The sequence below is a fragment of the Anas platyrhynchos genome, chromosome 4 (genome assembly GCF_047663525.1).
Source record: "Anas platyrhynchos isolate ZD024472 breed Pekin duck chromosome 4, IASCAAS_PekinDuck_T2T, whole genome shotgun sequence".
NCBI classification, from domain to species: Eukaryota; Metazoa; Chordata; class Aves; order Anseriformes; family Anatidae; genus Anas; species Anas platyrhynchos.
Genome location: NC_092590.1, coordinates 61,812,969 through 61,828,885, shown reverse-complemented (window position 1 = coordinate 61,828,885; position 15,917 = coordinate 61,812,969). Strand labels below are relative to the sequence as shown.

The 15,917-nt window shown below is 37.9% G+C and overlaps 1 protein-coding gene across 1 annotated transcript; it reads left to right on the top strand.

The window, feature by feature from the left end:
* The first annotated feature begins 2,467 nt into the window (after positions 1–2,467).
* On the top strand, positions 2,468–13,728 carry LOC101799786 (cytosolic beta-glucosidase-like). Its single transcript, XM_072036788.1, is given in 9 exon segments — positions 2,468–2,533; positions 2,980–3,052; positions 7,216–7,449; positions 12,332–12,374; positions 12,376–12,419; positions 12,422–12,627; positions 12,711–12,792; positions 12,795–12,943; positions 13,606–13,728. Coding segments are annotated over 9 exon segments (1,020 nt in total).
* Positions 13,729–15,917: the final 2,189 nt, after the last annotated feature.

The following is a 15,917-nucleotide window of genomic DNA, read 5'->3' as shown; positions in this document are numbered from 1 at the left end:
TGTTTCAGGAGAGAGATTTGAATTTTCATAACCCCTCCAAAGTTTTATTTCTAAATTGTATAGTAAATGTTATTAAACATATTTATAATATGTAGATAAGAATGTAGAAACAGGATAAGATATGTAGAAACAGAATCAGTTGGGGAAAATTAATTTTGACAAGATACAGTTCCTCTGTTATTAATTAATCCCACATGACTAAAGGTACCGACACCAAAACCTGGTCACCCTTGACCTTTATATAATACCTAGAATTTTATAAAGACAGGTTGCCAACTCTTAACATCAAACCCAATTACTCTTGTTATTTATTGACTTACCAAAATTTTATTCAAGTTTATCCAAGTTATCCAGTTATCCAGTTTATCCAAGTGTGTTTGGATATCCAAGAACTGCTCAAATTTTCCTAGGAATATTTTGTTTGTGTTCTTTTATTTACATATAATCTCTTTCGGTGCAAATGTGAAAACAGACAAACAAATAAACAAAAACAATGAAATCTAGTCTGGAAAAAAATTGCTTCTAGGTAAAACTAAGTTCTCTTATAATTTGGTACATATGTATTGGACAAAACAAGGGTAGGTACATTTTTTTAGGTACAAAATTTTAGGTACAGGTGAGGCTACTTATTAGATGTGGGGGAAATTGCCAAAGGATGAAGGCTGAATGAGCCAGGAATGCATCCTAAAGGCCATGACATTGGGTGGGTCTAATGGAAATATGATTGCAAGTCCCACTTCTGAAACAAGAAATAGGTTCGTGAGTCCAGAAATGCTAGCCAAAGTGGGGTTACAAATCTAGAAATTGGGTTGCCAGAAGAGTTTGAGATTAGCTGCTATAAACTCAGCTTCTCTGAATTTTGAAGCTCTGTATCTTTCAGTATCTGCCTACTTATCTGACATAGTCTGCTATCTCATTACTGTGAATCTGCCTTAACCTCTGAGGCAAATTTTGTTCACTCTTCCCCAGACTGCTTATGGAATATTTTCCTCCCACTCAATCTCTCCTAAAACCCATCTCTGTCTCTGTTGATTCCTGCCAGAGAATCAGCAGTGACACTTTTTAGCCTTGTTTTTATGGTTAAGCATTTTTATAAAACTTTTTATTGGGTTTTTATTGCTACTATCTCCTGTCTGCCTCTTCCCCCATATTATTGAGTTACATATTTATTATATCTCTTGTGAAATTGAATTGTATGATTTTCTGGGAAAAGATTTAATGTCACTTACATTTTAAAAGGTACCTACCAATAACATTTAATGATGTAAAAAATATGCATAATTACTCTGGTTCATTAATACCTATTAATCATGATTTAAGATGTCCCTGATGAGTTTTAGTGTTAACTGTCCAATGCTTACCTCTTTGCAAATGAAAGCCTGAGGAGGCTGCTTCCACCAGAGAGCATTAACTCATTCGTTGCATCAGTCTTTAGTCATCGGTAAGAAACATGTGAGAAATATGTATGTCTGTCTGAACTATGCATCAATGTGTGTTTTGAGTAAAAGTTGGTATGTTGTGCCTCGTTTCCCCCTTTGTTCCTTTGTATTCAAAGAGCTTTTACCTTTTCTTTGAAAGACACTTGAGGAAATGCATGCCTGCTGTGAAAGCCTGATTCATTTTGCATTGCATCTGCACTGTCTGGTTCTGTAACGTGCACTTTGGATTTAAATCAGCTTCTCTGCATCTCTGCAAGGAATATATTTTCCTAATAAGTTGACTATTCTGTTGTGCATATTTCTGGGAAAAGTATGTGCGCTAGCTGTATTAGTGGCTTTTCTGTGTATCTTAAGGTTTTTCTTGTTTTCCTTGTAAAAGAAAGTATTACATGCATGTATAACACTTTGCAGGAGTAGGTCCTCACCTGGAAAGGTTTCAAAATCAAAAAGGTGAAAAAGAAGTAAACAAAAAGAAAAAATATTAGTTGTCAGACATTATTGCTTAGCAGTCCAATAAGTGCAGATACTGACCTTGGCAAAAGTGGTATAGCTTTGGTAGAATAATAAATGGGAGAAAAATCTCCTCTAACTCAAAAAAAAAAAAAAAAAAAAAAAAAAAAAAAAGAGAGAATTTGCAGTAGTGCCATCTAGTGTGCCGGGTGTTGCAGCTTTCTGGAAAGGTACAGTGAAGACTTTCAGCCCATCCCACTTGTTACAGTCTTACCCAGAGTGGTCCTCCTGCTGCTGCTTCCCTCTCTGCCTGCTGGCAGGGGAGCAGTAACAGCTCTGGCAGAAGGTAGAGGCAGAGACCTGAGGGCTGCTCTCTCTGCAGATGCTGAGCCTGGCACATGTGCCATAAGGTTGTCATTGCTAATCTAGAAAGAAAAAAAAAAAAAAAAGAGCATCAATGGGACTTTAAAGAAAGAGAAAGATCTGCCCGTACTCCCACATAAAACTTACTTTCCTACTCATTGATTTCCATTGCTAACCATGTAATGGCTAAAACATCCTTTCCCATCCACTGCAGCATGGACAGGCCAATTGTTTTGGTATGGGGAGAGAAAAAATATACATTTGATGCCAGAAATGCAGAGGTACTGCTGCTTTTTGAAGCTAGGAAAGGGTAGAAAGGATTCTTTGACTGGTGACTGAAGGATTTATGATGAGTAGAGGGTCCTCAATGTCCTTTGGCTGGGGAGTGGGATACGAGGGGGAGGTGAAGGGAAATGGGAACTTGCTCTGTGTGCCGATGCTGCGGACTAGGTGGAGCCCTTTTACTGTGACCACTGTAGGCTTTTCCACTGCTGCCTTTTTCGCTTTCACTGTTAGCTGACTGCACCTCTCTGCTTTAATCCGGAGATATGCAAAGTGCATGGCTTACCCTTCAGCTTGTGAAGCTGCACAGGGTTTATTTTTGTCTTCAGTATAGAATCTGCTTGTAACAAGTGGAAGAGTGATCGAGCCAGAAACTGTTGTCTGCAAATGAAGCCCACATCTCCATAGCATCGCATAATGCTGTGTATTCGCCTGTCCTCTGCAGCTGGTGCTAGAGGATATTGCTTTTCCAGCTGGATTTGCTTGGGGTGCAGCTACAGCGGCATATCAAATTGAAGGTGTCAATTTTTAGCTGCCAAAGTGTTAAGGAAGTTTCAAGTGAGCAGGAAGTCAGGATCCAGGAAGGAGCGTGATTGATCTTTGCCTCACTGCCTGGATGCTGCCTCTGATGCAAATGCATGTAGCACTTCTGTTTAAACACTTCTGGCCTGAGCAGCAAGAAGAGGCTAAAAGGTGATTCAGATCTCAGAAATATGGTTAGGTAATGGAAATGGAGGAGGAACCTCCACCACTAGCTACTGGGGGGGGGGGGAGGGGGAGGAGGACAGAAATAAGTCATTTTCCCACCAGCTCTTATTTCCTTTCTCTAGAGCTACTTTAGGTAGGTTACTATTGGCTGTTCCAAAAGAGCACGGATGGAAGAACTCCCTCATCAGATATTGGTACTCATGGGGGTCCTCAAGGAGGAATTCATCTTCAAAGAATATGAAAAACTGTGAACTGGGAGGTTAACAGTGGGAGAACCCCCCCAAGCATGTGCCACTGATAAAACAGTTTGCCCAGCATGGTAAGAAACTATGTGGCAGAGTAGGGAATGCAAATCTATAAGATACAGGGACACTGACAGCTGTAAACCCCCAACCTTTCTCTCTTCATAAATGTGTGTTTAGAGACCTCTAAAATACATATAGATCTGATTTTCTCATATTATACCCTGCAGCGTACAGGCACTTAGCTCCCATTGATTTCAGTGCCTAAATGGGAGTTGTAGATCTAAAATTGTCTTTGAGGATGTAGCCTTTAGTTCTTGGTTATTGCTGAAAGTGAGAATATTTGCCCATGCCTGGAACCTTTTAACGAGCTCTGCTCGTTTCACCTAATAGCCTGAACAGCTCACTCGTCCCCGGGAATCGATATTCTGGGCCAGATCCTAACTCAAGTCCTGCAACGCGCAGAGCTCTGCTAACTAATTCTTAAAATGTGAATTGTGTGTGCATACAGATGACATTATAATTTCCTGCCTTTTGAGTGGCTAGATGTGCAACTTTAATGTTCTCTTAATGTATTTTTAATGAGCTTTCCTAAGGCCTCTGAGTGGGAGAAACGTTAAAAAAAAATCTATAATGTGGTCTAGACATTGCTCAAATGACCCTTTTCCCACAGAAGTAAGAAACTCAACAGGGAATTCCTCCTCCTGAAAGCTGTGGAAGCTATGCAGCTTCTGACTTAAAGGCAGCACGATTGAAGAAATAGTTCTTGTAGACTCCAAACCCAGTTGCTGCACATATCACAAGATACACAGTAGATGAGACAAGGGCTGACAGTCTACTTTTTTTTTTTTTTTACTGTCAGCTATGTATTTATGCACAGCACAACCTTCTTCACTCTGTATATTTCAAAGTGCTAAAAAATCATACCAATTGTACTCTGCATGCTCAAAGTGCAGATTTCAGAGGTTCATGACTCAGTCAAATCAAAATCAATTTGCACCAGAACACTCAAAGGCACTTCTTCTTACTGAGGGCCATTTCTATGCTAAATTTCAACTCTCTGCTTGATTTTTTTTTTCTTTGAAAGGAGGGAAAAGTTGCAAAAAATTCTTGTAATGGTAAAAGTGGTTTTCTTCACTTCTTTCATATGCCTACATACAAGCTACATTAATTCAAACAAAATTTTGCCTAGCAGAGACCAGGCCAGGAAAACTTCACTCTGAAAGGTAAAAGCACATCTGAGTTAGAAGAAAACCTAACTTGGAAAGCAGATGAAAACTAAAATAGTCTGATCAGTAATAGCCCCAATTCACTAGCTCCACTGAAAAGGAAAACAATCCTATCTTATTCTATTGTAATAATTGCAGAGAATGGAGAATATGCATCACCTTTCATCATGTTCATCATTAGATTAATCACTTGATGGCATATTATTGTACTAAGTAAGGATTTGATAGCTAAACCTCACCTGTGTGTTTGAAATGTAAAATCAGTAAATCAGTTCCTCATCGCTTATTTTTTTTCCTGGCCCTGAAGCTTGCTAAAACTCAGGGTATGTCTCCACTATGAACTGCCGTGTAGCATAGAGGTTTCTGAACAAGCTTAGAGGTGCAGGCTCAGTCCATTGAAGCTAGCTGAAGCAGAGCAGAGCTCTGTGCAGGCTAATTGTGGCTCAGCAGGATACTTTAGTGTATGTGGAGCTCTCTGTTGCCTTGCCTGGATTGCTTCCTACACTTTATTTAGCTAGCTCAGGTACTCCACATGGTACAGAGAGGCTCTCTGAACAAGATGAGGAATGCTTGAAAGTGGGTCTGTTTGCCACAGCCCCCATTGGCTTTATAGTGGCTAATGACCACCAGAGAAGTACTGTCAGACTGCTGAAAATCAAATGCTTCTCCACCTCCCTCTCATCTCCTTCGCTGGAGGAAGGCAGACACAAAAAGCAATGGTGCAGCATCTGTACTAGCTGCTGATTCTTAAACGAAGGTGTTTTAGCTGCCCATTCTGGCAGCTTTTGGCTTCCCTTTACCCCCACCATGGTGAAAAAGGAGCTGTATCATGCTGATGTGGTGCAGGAAGCCTGCTCTCAAAGGCTTCCATATTCTATGTACCACCAAAGAATTACTATTGTTTGTTATTTCATGCGCTCCTCTGAAATGAATATTTATTTTTGTAGGCATATTTGAAATCAAAAACAGGATAGAGAAAATTCTTAGTACAGTATTTTTTTAAAGACCATACAGGCAGAGTGCAAAGTCTGTGATAAAATCTGAGATTAAGAGAAACTCAAATTGTCTGGATCTAAAATTTGACCTACTTTGAAGGTTGTCCCACATAAGAGTTTAATTTACTGACCAACCAAATGTAGATGTATTGGTGTTCGTGTGCTGCAATAAAATTCTGTAAAGAACATGAAATGTGACAATGATCTTTGAAAAGCTAGGTTATAGAAGTGATATTACAAATTTTAGTAATGCTTTAAATTAAGTGTCTTCAATATGCTTAACCTTGCATTAAACTTAGATTTAATAAGACAGATGTGTATTAAGTACCGAATATACTTAAGGGAGCAATCTTGCGTTGGCAGGGGATGGACTCAATGACCTCCTAATAGTTCTCCTCCATCTCTAATTTCTATGATACTAATTGATTATTAAAACACTTTTATTGAGGATTGATATGTAGCTATTATATAGTTATTAATCTTACAACCCAACTGATATTTAATTTATACATGATTTTAACACACAATGTCATTTTAGTTTTTAGAGAGTAACCCTGGAACAATGCATTCACTGGAGCTCTGAAAAATCTTGCTGGTAAATGATGTTGGTCATTTTGGGGTTATTTGGAATTTTATGATAAAATCTTACTTGAGTGTAGGTTTACATTACTCTCCACATTAAAAATGAAATGTTTGCCTCCGTTACAGCATTGCTCTGGAAAGACAAAGAAGCTTGTCAGGAAGGAAGGTGCATTTGTTTGGCTTAAGTTCTATGTAATGTTAATGATGTGTAATCTCAAACAACAGCTAAATTTTAAATATTTCAAACGTAATCTCACTATCTCTGTTTTTGGGATTGTAAAGAAATTTCCCAAAACTATGAGAGTGAAGAAAATGGTGCAGGGATTTTGAACATTTAAAATTCATTTCCGTGAACGTTTGGCTAAGCAAAAAGCAGAAGTTTTTCAGAGCTGTGTTATTAATTCAGCTTGTATATGCCTAGGGCCATGGCTCATAATGGCATTCCTTTCTTTTTAACAGACTGTCAGGATTTTCAAAGGACATCTAGAAAGCCATAAGTGCCTATTTGTTGGATGTATTTCTCATACCCTAAAGGCTTTCTTTGATATGGACTGATCTTTTACATTTATGGATGGAAGCTGCATTAGAAAATGCCCTTTGTGAAAACTTGTAATATCTCCAGAGTTGCAAACATCTGATTTTTGGCTAAGGAAGTATGAAGTGTGTCAGAACTTGTACTTTTTGAAACAGGATTTTCAAATAATTAGCAGCAAGCAAAAATATGAATAAATGCAAAACCTAATGCAAATATATATACTAATGCTTGAAAGTTCCTAGTTACTTTAAATGATGTGGGGAGGGAGATACTGCTTGATTTGCTTTTAGGATTTTGAGGTTCTTGTGCCTATTTCGTGGTAAATATTTACATTCAACATATGCTTTTTGATGTCAAAAGTGTAACAACCAAGTTTTGTTTTTCAAGCAGAAGGCTGGAATGCAGATGGAAAGGGCCCTAATGTCTGGGACACATTCACCCATCAGGGAGGAGATCGAGTTTTCAAGAACCAGACTGGTGATGTAGCTTGTGGCAGCTACACTCTGTGGGAGGAAGATTTGAAATGTATCAAACAGCTTGGATTGACTCATTATCGCTTTTCTCTTTCCTGGTCACGTCTGTTACCTGATGGGACGACAGGTTTCATCAACCAGAAAGGCAATTGTTTCTTAAAAATAGAAGGTTGCAGCTTTAATTCAAGGTTATTGCTGCAGTCTGGCATAATTAATCCAGTATGCTATTCTGCAGTGTAGCTTTGAAATTGCAACTTTTTTCAGAGTAATTATGGGATGATTTTTTATAGGTTTGCAACAACTTACTAATTAATATTCTAGATCCCTTTGGATAGCACAATCTTTTGGGATAGGATTAGTATTATGTTTCCTATGTATTTTTGCTTACTTCAGTTTAATTGTAACTTTAAATCATTTTGCCTCATCAGAATGTTTTTAGTTACAGGAATCCTAGCCACAAGGATATTTTTGGATGGCTTACAATAGACAAATCTCTTATTTGGCAAATACATTTAGATAGATTATCAGTATACTCTGACGTACTGAACTTCATGTCGACTGTTTTACGCTGAGGGACTTTTTTTTCCAGATTTTTTTTTTATTTATTTATTTTAGAGAACTAAAGGGGATTCTTCAGACTCAGCTAGGAACTATGTCTGTGACAAACACAAGACAGCTCCTGCTCTGAGGAGAAGAGTTTTCACAACCTCAGCAGATAATACAAAAGTATATGTGTAAAGGGATACAGCACATAAAAAAAAAAAAAGCTGGCCAGATTGCTAGATGTCAGGTATAAAATTTGTTGCACATCTGATTTCTTTATTTAATTCTGTTGGTATAGACTGGGGGAAAGATGAAGGTGACTTACTAGAAAAAAAAATAAATGGAAATGGCAGCATTCCCTGAAGAAAATAGGGAATGGAAAAAAAGATGAAATAAAGAGAATTGTGAAGTATAAAAGCAACTGAAGCTGAACCAGAAAGAATGGGAGAATCAAAGCAGTTGGCTGAGGTCTCCTGTATGCTGGGAGGATAACATTCTGAGGAAAACATGCAAAGCAGATTTGGATGAACCTCTGAATCTCAGTTCCATCTCCTACTCTGAATCTCAGTTCTACCAAGAAGATATATACCTTTGCACTTCTGGGGCCATGTTTGCCTTGGAAATTCTTTTCTTCCACTGGTTTGAAGATTGCAAAAATGGAAGGCTTCAAAGAAAATGCTCTTGGTTTTTCTGATCAGTACTAAGAAGCAGAAGCAATATTTTTCTGCAGGATTTTGGTCATGGAGAGCTTGGCTGTTCAATAGGCAGCAGTCTGTCCTCTGCAGATTATATTTTTCACCAGAGAGCAAAGGAGCCTTTGTTTCAAGAATTCGGGGGGGGGGGGGAGTTGGTGGATCTGCTATAAACAGACCAACCAGCCATTTTCCCCTGCCGAGCATGACTGCAAAAGCTGTGCCAGCATCCCGTAGAGGCTTGAACAGAAGCCTTCCCTTTGCCACCAAAATTTACAATATGTGGCCCACTTTTACTAGCACAGCTTGTCCTTCCCTTGGAATGCTTTTTGTGGCACATTGAATTTAAATTTGGCTGGGTCCTTGTGGTTTCTTCCTGTACTGATATTCCTTCAGCTAGTGCTGCAGGCTCCATGCAATGCCACAGAGCTGCCCGCTGAACAGGCTTTGTTTTTCAGTCATTGGAGTGGAAGATAGCAGAGACTTGGTAAGGAAAGCTAACATTTTGACAAAACTCGGCTATAATTTCAGAAAATGTTCACTCGATCCCCAGTATAAGCAGTTGCCTGATTAATATTATGAACTTTACATTTAGCGAAAGGGCATTGGAGGAACTCCAAGTAGGCCAGCTTTCATTAGGCAGGAGTTCACTTCTCTTGTGCAGTGATCTGTTGAAGCAATTGTAACTGCCTAGCACGGAAAGGCCATCATCTTCTATATAAACATTTTTACAAAGAGCATGTGAAGAATTAGAAAGCTTAGAGCAATGTCCTTTCAAATGAAATCATTCACACCAAGAGATTCACTACCAATTTCACACCTAAAACAGAGGACATTTGAAAACCTTTAAAACAATTCTGTTTCCAACTCAGTGGGGGTGGGGTCTGTTAAAGAAGCAGTGCTGTAGGTGTCTTGTTCTTAAAACGTGTCAGGACCAAGTTTGGTTTTGAAGAATTTTCGCGCAATTATTTATGTCCTAGTAGCTGCCCCGAGCAGAAGAGGTTAGCTGCTAAACACTAGGTGCAGATGTGGAGGAAGACAGAAGCAGCAGACATGGGGCTATTAGGTCTGAGAGAGTTTGATGCTTAGCCTCACTTCAGCATTGAGGCAGGGAATTGGGATGGGATGATAGAAAGGAGAAAAGAAGAATCCTTCAATTTACCATGACAAAATGCTCCTATATGTCTGTAATACCAGAATTATGGGATATCTCCAAAAAAATCACAACACTTATCTACACATTTTCCTGGAGGAAAGTTTTCTTCTGTAGTTCTGCTTTTAGCTAACCCACAGATACAGCCATAAACACTAAACCAGGCTACTCTGGAAGGTATGGCAAAATCTGGAATTTTGAATTGACATATTTTTCAGGGATGCAGTTAGATTCCTCTTTCTTTGTCTCTCTCTCTCTCTCTTTTCCCTAACACAAAGGATAAATCTTTCCCAATATTGTTGTTTAATTGAAATGCAAAGAATGAATGGTAGCTGGTTGAGCTTAAATGCTATAAATTGTACTAAGTAATTTATAATTTTAAAATTAGAATAAGAAAAAGTATTGTCTTCTAGTTGACCATTACTCTCAACATGGTAGAATTATATACTAGTGAAGGATTGTTTTCCCTAGATTATGTTTATGTAGTAAAACTTGTAGTCCCACCAGTAACAGTTAACACACAGCCAGTCCCTCTGAATTTAAATGGGTCACTGTTCAAACGTAACAGACACAAACTGTATTTGCACCTAATTTGTTGTAAATTGCAAGAATATTCTTCTCAAAAATTGCAGTTCTGATATAATCATTCCTCTTTTTATGTGGGTGCATATATCTCCTCAGAATTTAATGAATTCTTTTGGTGCTGTGCTTGGAAGAAAAAGCAAACTACCTGTGAGATTTATTGTGAATTACTTTGTAAACAAACTTATTGAGTCTTGCTGTGCTAAGACATGTGTTTGCACCTGTTTGCTTACAAGAAGACACTGTCTATATGTGGGGTTCATAATTGATTGCTGCAGTATATGTTGCATTAAAAAAGCAATTTGACACAAATCCTTAAGATCAGTCATTTGCAATTAGGATAATTTGAAGCCTGATATCAATACACACAAAGCTGGACCTACACACTGCTGGGAATGTATAGTACAATACAGTAGAGACATATTTATTACTGAACCAATTTCCTCATTTGAATTAAAAAAATCTCTGGTTCACACACTGATAATAATAATACAAACCGTATGTAATCTCCTAAGCCTACATTTTGTTAACTTGTGCAGCTTAGTTTTCCTTTCTTCCTCCTCCTTTCTGCTGAGTTCTCAACTTTTTTAGACCTTTTTCAGTTTTGGGCTTCAATACAGCAACTCCTAGGGATAGACATTTCCTAAGCAGCTGACCCACAAACCCTCAATGAATTTTAGGTTTCTAAGGTTCTTAAACACTTTGGTATATTTAGCCCAACTCTCTGAAGCAAAGGCTGTCTGATTCTAAATTCCAGTGGCATGATGGAGACCTATTCCTGGCTGGAGCCTCTTAGCTTAACAAATAATAATTCAAGGCCTCTGTTGGCCTTTTCCAATTACCTCACTAAACCAGATAGTTCTAGTAAAAGAGCAGGCTAATTGATACTCTTTGAACCAGAGCTTATGATGTGTTTTGCTATATCTAATGTTTTCAAAAGGCTTAAAAGCAATGTAGCTGTGTTTGGATTTAAGCAAAATTAAAAATGCTTATATGAGAGCTTAAGGTATTTTGATATTTAAACTTGCAGTGAACTCTGAGCAGCGTAAAAATAGTCCTTTAGGAAGCATATTCATGTCAGCCACTGCTAAATCTGAACAGAAGGTGGATTCCTTTTAAGCCTCTAGAAATGCATCCCCAGTGCTGGCCGCTGTTAACAGTGCATCCAAGAAATTGTAGCTGAACTCTGTCTTATCAACGGGGGACAAGAAAGGTTGGAAGTCATGAGATTTTAGAAAGGTGAGCTAATTCCTTCTTAGAACCAGAGAGACTGAATTGTCTGCATAACGGTAGTGTAAAAGGAAGAGAGTTGGTTGCTTGGATAAAATATTGCAAAGCTGTTCAAGTTGGTAGCTAAATAGACCAGTGCCCTAAACACCTAAAATCTATCAGAGTACCAAGAAAAGCCATAAATTTCATGTAGATTTGGTAGGATGCCCCATTGAATGAGGGAACGATTAAATTCACACCACTGCAAAGTACTTAGTACATTGACAGTATCTTCTTTGTCTTGATGTAGGCATGGAGAGCGATAGAAAACAGAACAGCCGAGAGGAAGCAGTTTACCCAGCTAACCAAATTCAAATCATAAAAGATCAGCTTGATTACCTCGCTGAATGTGACACTAAAGTTTTTAAAAGATAGAGTTCTCAAGGAGAGAAATACTTCCATTGGAACAAATCTACCTGTCATACTCTGAAGTGTCAGGATTTTTCCAATGCATTCTGGTTTTGTACAAGCAGCTGGGCTGCCATTCAGGCATTTTAATGAAAGGATTATATTTTCATGTGACCAGCACCCATCAGAATTATGTTTCTCCCGAGGAGTCCAGTGATCTACTTTGAAAATTTGCATCCTCATTTTATTTTATGTGCCTGAATAGAAGATGTGTGCTGAGCATTTTTGCCAACTCTGGGGTCTTGTAACAGTAGTCAGCATGTAGTTGAGAGAGAATGTTTGCATCTCATAACAGAGAAAAATGTGCAGTGAGGTATCTTCATGTGTAAAAATGTAATAAATTTAATAAGTTAACCCATTCATATTTCTTTCAGTGTTTTGGGGAGTCAATTACGTCAACAAAATCATTAATGACTTGGCAAATGGCATCCTGCTCACTGTATCACTTTGACTTACCTCAGTCTTTAGAAGATAAAGGGGCTGGAGATCTGAAAAGATCATTGAGACTTTTGATATTCATGCAAAATACTGCTGCAGAGCGTTTGAAGACTGAGTGAATCTGTGGATCACTATTAATAAGCCTTATGCTGTTGATGTAGATGGTTGTGAAAAGGGCATAGCCTCAGCTACAATAAAACCTGGTACCAGAGCTTACATGGCAGCTATCCTTTACCTTAGACAGGTTTATCAGAACAGTATTTACTGATGGTGAATATCCAGACAGAAATTCAATATTTCAGTAACACATTCACTTTTATGAACTGATCATCAAGGCTTCTGGAATTCAGTAAAGAGTTAAAAATGATGGTCATGAATACTGCTGACTTCTTTGCTCTGAACTATTTCACTTAAGATCAAGAAATACAGACAAGAATCTAAGCGTCTCAATGGCCATTGAGGCTGAACAAATAACGGATCCTTCTTGGCCTGTTGCAACTGGGAGTTTGTGGCTGGCTGTAGTACCATGGGGTTTACACTGACTTCTGTATTATATCAAGGTATGACATAAGGCTCACAGGACTACTTAACCACTGTTAGCTGGCCAATGAGGTTTCTGAGAATCCAATGAGTAATATGAGTGATTTGTTTTTTTGAGGAGCCCATCTGGATGGCATAAGACATTGTACAATACATAAATAGACGAGTCACCTTGGGATTTTCTTAATTTAATTTTTGCATGCTATCTATTAAGAGTAGGAACCTTAGTATTTTCCTATTGCCTTTGTACTTGATAGCTATTTTACAATTTGAAATGACACACCAGTGTTATATCATCTTTTGAACTCCAGAAATGATCTTTGTGATTCCAGCAGTAAGGCATTCCTGGCATGCATCTACTCCTGGCAATGGGACGTGCGGTGACTGCCAGTACCAAGGGGTTAAGGAGCAGTGACAATAAGCAGATGCTAATGCAGGAAAGATATTTTAGTCTTCTCATTAAAATAAGTCATTTCACTGTCTTCATGGATATTTGCACAGTTTTGCTTTTCCATTGTTAGTCATAAAAGGTCAGCTCATGGAAAATTAAGTTAATAGGGTCAGTGCAATTTGATGAAAACTAGTTTTAGTTTGTAGCTTAGAAAAGATAGAGGGTAATGCATCTGATTTTATGGACTTTCTTACATCTGTTCTGAATAAAACTTCTGCTCTCTTGTTCTAGGATACATATAATATCCCTGTAATTTACATCACTGAGAATGGGTTTTCCCAAAGTGACCCTGCTCTACTTGATGACAGTCAATGATGGGAGTATTTCAGGCTGAATTTACAGGAAATTTTATAAGGTACCATTTGAAATGATGAAAGATCAATTGTGCTAACTTAATATATTTTTCCTTTGTGCTTATTTGCATTCAGCAATGACCAATGATTCTTGAACCTTAAACTCTTGTAAATTTGAGTAAAATTATCTTTTTTTTTTTTTTTTTAAGTGTTTAGCTGAAAGGATAACATGTATTTTTAATCATGCTTCCCCATTTTGGGATGGAAATAGATGAAAAGGTACTCCATACATACATTATTTATAAACTCAGTTTTGTAGGACCATAGTTCTTCATTGAATAAAGCAACCACATTGATCTTCTGAACTGCTTATTACATACTTCTCATTGTGAAGGATGTAAAGTTGAATGCACCTGAAAAACTGACCGTTATATCTCATAATATCCTTACAGAATACAATCTCCCATATAGAATGAGGTCCGTGTAATAATTCATTCCTGTATAGGACCATTAAGTCTTTATAGCTCAGCTTCTGCCTATATATCAAGATGGCCAACAATGTAACAGTGTTCAGCACCAGCATGGGTCTTTTTTTTTTTTTTTTTTTTTTTTTACGACACTTCACTACTGACTTTGATAGAAATAAAGTTGATACAGTTTTGAGAACTTCCATCCCTAACTTCCTTCTAGTTGGAAGTATTCTCTGATTCTCTGAGCTAATTCACAAGGAGTAGGTCACCTCTCTATGTATCACGTGAAGCGTATTTTAAAATACCAATTTGTTTATATAACAGTTAGTCTCCCTGTCATATTTGTCCAATGTGATCACAATCATGAATGTCATATTCTTATTTAATAGTTTTCGTAGTCATTCTTACGCCTTCAGTTTGCTTCTCTTTTACTTTTGCTATATTTATATTCTTTATTGTTACATTCATTCAAATGTTCATTTAAAAAATACCTTTCTGTCTTCCTCCTTTCCATTCAAAGTCATAACAGACTTGTCATCCATGCCAATTTTTCTTCAACTAAGTAGAATATACAAAGGGCCATTCTCTGAAACCAGTTGGTGGGGTCTGCTTCTATCTAAAGCAGGCAGACCACAGTGTAGCTGCCTTTGGAGAGCAGTGGCTGCGCTGTGCCATATCTGGCCCCAGGCCATATCTGGAGAAAAGTTTTGTCAAAGAGTAAAAATTAAGCTCTGTGGATTAGCAAGGGTTGGTGTATGAGTCAAGCCATTGGTACTGTTTTGTTTACTTACCAAGTTGTACACAAGATGTCTGTATTTGACTTACCCTGAAGAAGATGAAGTAATTAATAAACATTCGATTCTTACTGTTCAATGCAATATAAACGGGGTTAATTTACCAAATCTAGTTCCTCTGCAATTTATAGTGTCTTATCCTGAGGTAAACATTTAAAGTGGGTAAGATGAATCATAACTAGGTGCATTTATTTACATAGTTCAATTCATGCCCAGGAAGACAATGAGGGGAGACTAGCTCTGAAGTAGCTAGCTATATGGGAAGTAGCTAGCTATATGGGAGACATTGAGAGTTGGGTAAAATGAGCCTTACTTTGTCATTCAGTGAGTCCAACAAAGCTTTTAAATGTGTATGGTCTGGCTAATCAGTGCAACTGTACACAGGCTTAGTTATATTAGTGCTTTAATGCTATGTCGAATTGATGTCTATCTGTTTGTCCAGTAATAAGCTCTGTGGGCCACTGGTTCAAACAGGTCTCTGTAAACAAAGATAATATAAATATGAAATCCATCATCTGTAAGACACTTTATGAAGAAATGCACATTATCGCTATGTAACTTCCCTCCTGAAGGCTGGAGTAAACAGTTTGTTAAAGCCACTCCCTATGTACTGACCCACAAATAAGCAACCCATTTCAAGTTTTCAGTTCAGATATCTTGCAAAACAGGAGACTCAGAGATGTTCACATTATTTGATGCTTAAATGCTTAACCATTTATTAAGTGTCATGTGAAGCAGAACAGTTTAATTGCTCTGCATACAGTGTCTACTCTACAGTAATTCCTTATCTTTCAGCTAACTTTTAAAATGATTAGTACAGGCTCATTCATGCAATGAGCTCTGGGTCATGACAGGGGCCTATGTGGATTTTGCTGTGGGATTTGGGCATGCCTACTTACTTGTTGTCTTTTGTCTAAGAAATTAATATGCTTGACTACAGAAGAGAGTCTATCTACAGCCTGTGACTGCACTTGTGCATTAAGATA